We start from the raw sequence: 6000 nt of genomic DNA, 5'->3' as shown, positions 1-6000 counted from the left end.
ATAGGGTTTTCAGGTGTCGTTTGCTAGACAACATTTTCCTCAGTCAGACTATTCATTTAAGTAGTCTGTGTTTGACTTTGGAACATAGTTACACATTTTGTTGCATTTATATATAGGAACAATGAATGAATATTCTAGCTAATTTAGTTTTTCAGCCCTTTGTATGCGCTGGAAAGATGAAGGTGCACTAGTGCTACTTTATGGCTATGAACACATTGTGTATTAGTCTTGTGAAAATCCTTTCAGCCTCAGCAAAATTATTGCCAGGGTTGTGAAAACCCAAGAGAAAGTAGTGAGAGTGCTGGTAGCACAAGAGCCCTGAGAATGAAACTGCCTGGAGACAGCGCTGGCTGGTTTAGCAGCTCACAGATGCCTAGAAGTGGGAGTCCTTTTCCCCAGGGCATCTTGTATTCATGGCAAGCTCCTTCTGGTTATCTAAAGAAAATAAGATAGAAAATATGGAAAAATGCCTTCAGATGGGTGAGTGAGTTGAACTGAGTGATGAATGCTAGGACTGGCGCAGGAGAAAATGAAGAACCATGTGGCTTGAAGCAGGGGAAAAGAAGAGGGAAGAAAGTGTCCTCAAATTATGTTTTCTGTTTTCTTCACCTACTCAATTTACTTCATCAGATGTATAAATGCATCCTAGAAGTGGGAGTCCTTTTCCCCAGGGCATCTTGTATTCATGGCAAGCTCCTTCTGGTTATCTAAAGAAAATAAGAGAAAAAATGGAAGAATGCCTTCAGATGGGTGAGTGAGTTGAACTGAGTGATGAATGCTAGGATTGGCACAGGGGAAAATGAAGAACCATGTGGTTTGAAGCAGGGGAAGGGGGAAGAAAGTGTCCTCAAATTCTGTTTTTGTGCTTCACCCACACAATTTACTTCATCAGATGTATAAATGCAGTAAATATTTTGTTGGTTTATACCTAATAGCAACATCAAACACTTTCTAAGGTAAGTTTGCTTATCTTAGTGACAAAAAGTTAACATAGTTAAAAACACTAATGTGGTGTCTACCACACACTAAAATTCCTATTACATTAAAAAAAGAATGTTTTATAAGACAAATTACTTTCTACTGCAATAATGCTGTTCATTTTAATTTATGCTATTGTGTGTTTTCTAAGCCATCTATGCTTTCCAGGGTAGCTGCTTCCAATGAGAAATGGAGAATTCCTTTTTGGCCAGAATGGAATGATGCAGATATCAATGCAGAAAAATGGGATGCTGGAAAAGCTGGAAAAGAAAAACCTGGAAAAGGTCAAATTTCAGTAAGTTGTGTAGCACATATTATTTTCACTTCATTTTTTGTGCTTGTATTTAACAGAGTATTTGTCACAACTTGAAAATTATGCATTACTGATAAATATATTTATTTTCAACCATATGTTTTCAATCTGTTTAAATACTTCCCTACTAAATTACAGTAATAAACTAGAAACAATTGTGCATTGTTTATTTACTGCTTTTAGAATAAACTGTTAACATATCCGTGTGCATTAATGTGGGTACATTAATGGTCTAAAAAAAATACAGCCCTCAAATCTGTTTCATAGCATAACTAAAGCTGGGGATGTGGGAACAGCTGAACTGTTGTAGTATGTCAGGGCACTGACACACTACTGAGGGCACTGCAGTTTCCGTGGGTTCAAAAAGATATTTCTAGATTATTTTTTTCTTATCCTAAGGTTGACTATATTAAACTCCTGTGGGGCCAAAGTATTGTTTCCAGAGAAGGTATACATTCTGTACTGAAGACTGCCATTAACTTGTCAAGTAAATAATTTTCCTTTGTGTCCTTCTCCTGTTCCTTTACCACTTTTGGTGTCTTTGGGCTGTACTCAACATTTATCTAAGCACTAATTTGTCAGGTCTACCAGACATTATTATCATATATAAACTTCAAATTAACTATATATGAAAACCTTTCCTCTATTTTAGCACAAGAGGTGTTCTGAATTGTTTAACAGACTCTTACGCTCTTCAGCTATAAGCTGTGTGAAACATTGCTTCTTTTACATGTTTAAAGGAATTATATGCCAGTCACAGCAGATGAATTTACAGATCTAAAGTATTTTTTAACATGACCTCTTTTGATCCAAGTAGGTAGCCAGAATTCAACATCGTATAGGTTATTTCATTTGGAAACAAAATTAGTACTGTCATCCAGAACCTTTTAGTACACTTGGAACATGAATATAAACAGTCCTATTTTCTTGTGTGGCCAAAGAAGTCAACCTGAAGTGATCTCTTCCTGGTAACACTGAAAGTCTTTTACCAACCACTTGTACACAATGCCCTGTCTTAGAGCTGTGCACTGTGTTGCTGAGATTGCACATTTGACCTTGTCTTTGTCTTTTGTGCTCATTTCTTCCATGTCCTTCCTGTTGAACTTGTGGTTAAGGCTTCTGTCCTTAGAGTATGAACCCCTGAGACTTGGCGCTTGTCTCTTATAGCCACCTTAAATAAAAGATAAGTCAAAACTTGATTTTTTTCAGCCTGGACCTATAATATTCTGCTTCAAAGCATTTTTTGCACTAGTAAGCTAAAGAAAAGTATCTTTCCAGGTGTGGGTTTGTTGGTTTGTTGTTTTTTTTTTTTTTGGGGGGGGGGTTACTTTGCATAGTGTTATGTCATTCCCATCTGCCTCCTTTCTCTGGTTTATCTAGTGTTTCAGAGCTAAACTTTGCTGTTATGCCATGAAGTTGGATGTCTCTGAAAACAGAATATAAACACTGTTAATAGTTTTGTATGATCCAGGCTCCAAGGAATTCTTTAAGCTTTCAGAAAAAATTTAAAAAAAGAGGAAAGTATTCCTAAAACATTCCTTCCCTCCCCTCCTCCCCAGCCTCTCTTTTTTCCTTCAGGTACTGAAATAGGTTGTTGCAGATTATTATGGTGAAGGAGCTTACACAATGAAAAACAAAACACATAAAAAATCTGGAGGAAAGGTTATTGGGGGGGGTCTTTGTGTTTGGTTTTTATGCTTTTGTCTTGTACTTTGTTTTGTCTTCCTTTAATCATTAAGGATTCAGAGTGTCATAGATTTTTGTTCCTGGCAACCCTTTCTCTGGTCTGTAGAAGACAGAATGCATCATAGACTGTGAAACACTCACAAATATATAATATGCCTGAAAGCTGTTGAAAATCCAGGCACAAATAAAAGGCATTATCCCTGTAACTGAATAGCTTCTCAGTCAGCACAACCTGTATCGGAGGCATGTCCTCATGCCACATTGTGCCAGTAAGTAAACAGGCGTTATATATCTCAACGCCTTCTGCGCACGTGGAGGATAAGCATCACTTAAAAATGCAAGTTTGAAAACTGTATGAGCCTCTCTTTTTAATGAGCTAACTCATGCTGTATAATTATAGCTCTCTTTGGTTTCTATAGCAGTGCTAAATGCATGGAACATGAGTTTTCCATTTCTTAATAATCACTTCAGATATTTACTTTCAGTCTTCAACTTAAAAGCTATAGAAATAACTGAGTTAGAAAAAGTACATAGGAATAACTTGGTAGACTAGTAACAGACTTAAAAATTTAAGCTTTTTTGGAGATCTTTCTGACAGAGAAGAAAAATAATCCTTTCATATGGACGTGTTAGAAAGTGCAGACCATATAAACTTCTCTGAATACTGGGGGTGTCTTTTGTGCTGCATCTCCACCTTGGGCTTTGGTCTCTTTTTGTTTATGTATGTACTATTAATTCTTTTTTATGCTATTTTGCTCCTTAAGTGAATTATCCTGTGAACAATATATTATTTTAATCTCATGAAAGATACAATACTGTAATTATTAAATATGGCCCATTTTTGTTCATGCATATTTTGTGTAGCCTGGATTTGATGATCCTGAAGGGAAAATAAGGTTGCCAGCATCCTTAAAAGTGCGTTCATGGAAACGTCCACAAGAGTTTTTAACAAAAGAGGTAAGAAACAAGCAAGGTCATGATGAAAACATGTCAATTGCTTAGCTTGTGAAAAGTAGAGTGAGATTAGCAGAGGAAGTTAGTTCAACAGTAAAAGCCACTTGACCATGCAGTCAGTCCTGTCCTGGACACCAGTGTACACTGGGCTCAGTGACACACGTGACAGCTCACGTGTGCTGCTCGCACGGCTGGGCCCTGGGGCTGGAAACCCTGAACTCACACAGGGTGAGCTCACACAGCTGATGGTGATGGAGGAGCCTGCAGGCAGCTCCTGCTCCTTACTGGCAAATACATCACCTGCATCTCCTTGACTTTATGTAACCACAGCGACAAGTTCTTCAACATCCTTTCATTTCACAGCAGAAATTGTGAACAGAATTGTTTTCTTGTAAGAATATCCTTTCATAGCTCAAATTGTATCATAGGTCAGCAAAACCACAATGGATAGCATCTGCACAGAATGCTGCATAGATGAATCAGAGGCCTGCTTGATGCCACACAACACAGGTTTCTCAGTGTCTAAAAGGACATAAGATTAGCTATCTACTAATCCCATTATTTGCAGTTAGCTGTAATAATAGCATTCTCAGTGATACTATACAGAATCTGAGATTTAATTATTAATTAAATTTATTTATGGGATTAGACCACCATGGACCAGCACTTGGTGGTGCAAAACATCATGGTTGTGTATCCTCCCTCATCTGGTCCACTTTTTGACACCCATGTTCATTTGGAAGACAACTGGACAGAGAGATATCTTTCTATTTTTATAGATGCCTTCTATTTCTCTATTCTCACTTAAGAATTACGGTCATGGCAGAAAAATTTCTGTGTGTTCCACCTGAGCAGGTGTCTGAAGTATTTGTATTTGTCATGAAACCATGAACTAACTTTACCAGAACTACATTACTTTTTTTCACTTCAACTGTCATATTTTTCTGGGCTACACAGAGTACATGTCTTTGACAGTACTTTTCTGCAAGGTAACCATAACATTTTAAAATTGTGCATAGCTGTTAATCAGTTTAATTATAAAATTAATTGCTGAGAAAATAGACAGCCTCTCATTTCAAAGGTTAGTGTTCTCCACTACTGTTACTAATCTAAGGGTTTATGTGATTTACTTCAGATGAAATATTGAAGTTTTAAAGCACTTGGACCACCTTTCCAACTTTTTCAGGCATGTCAGTTTTCCTTTTGTCAGCTTGTCAGTTCCATTTGTTATTAACTAGACACCAAACAGATGTAAGTTTAATTTTTAATGTAGGGAGAGGGAGAGGTCAGAGGAGTAATTGACAAGACCAAAAGATTGGATAGGTAACACTGCCAAAATGCATAAACTGAGTGGAGGTATCTGAAAGATGAGAGCAAGAGAGCTGGCAGCCCAGAAAGTCATGGAAATGTGTATCTGTATTAAAAATAGCTTTTAAAAATCTGTCTCTGGAGTACTATGAAGAAAGCATTTGTTTTCTTTAGGACCTGATTAAAATTTTGCTGCTGCTTTCGGTCCAATATATTTTGAATCAACAAGCAATAATTACCAGAGATTTTATATAAAAATTAATGTAAATGTCAAGCAATGAAAGGCTATTAAGAATTATTTGTTACCTGATATATATTTGACTATAAAAGAAAGCATAAACAAGCCTATTTAGTGTGGTAAGCAAAGAATCAAGCAACGAACACCAATATGTGATGAGAGGCACAGATACATTTAGTTCAATAAACTGCAATCCCAGTTTGCTATCACTAAACTGCTTACAAAAAGGAAATGGGCTGTACAAGAAGAAAATAGTAATGAACACAATGTAATGCAGCCAAATATTTGATAAGGTCACTGTTCAGACAATACCACTATCTTACTGACCATGAGCAAATAAATCCCTGTGAACCCTGGTGGGTGGCTAAGAGAATCTCAAAGCATGAGACAGTGTTATGATCATGATTTAAATGCAGAACTGCAAATATCTTAAGGAATTGAGGGCATCTCAATTTACTTATGTGACTATTCAATTTGATACTCTTTAAATCTCCTGGTAAAAATATTAATATTTTTTTTTAAA

The 6000-nt window shown here is 36.7% G+C and overlaps 1 protein-coding gene across 1 annotated transcript in view; it reads left to right on the top strand.

The window, feature by feature from the left end:
* Nucleotides 1-1135: 1135 nt before the first annotated feature.
* Nucleotides 1136-6000, top strand: part of ADGB (androglobin) — an 86782-nt gene continuing 81917 nt past the window's right edge. Inside the window, exons 1-2 of the mRNA XM_039707295.1 lie at nt 1136-1273; nt 3842-3934. Coding sequence (XP_039563229.1) covers nt 1136-1273; nt 3842-3934 — 231 coding nt within the window. The remainder of the gene's footprint in view (nt 1274-3841; nt 3935-6000) is intronic.

Source organism: Passer montanus, unplaced genomic scaffold, assembly GCF_014805655.1.
Source record: "Passer montanus isolate IOZ18808 unplaced genomic scaffold, ASM1480565v1 scaffold2, whole genome shotgun sequence".
In the NCBI taxonomy this organism is placed as follows: domain Eukaryota; kingdom Metazoa; phylum Chordata; class Aves; order Passeriformes; family Passeridae; genus Passer; species Passer montanus.
Note: the sequence above shows the minus strand (reverse complement) of the source record. Positions and strands in the feature narration are given on the sequence as shown.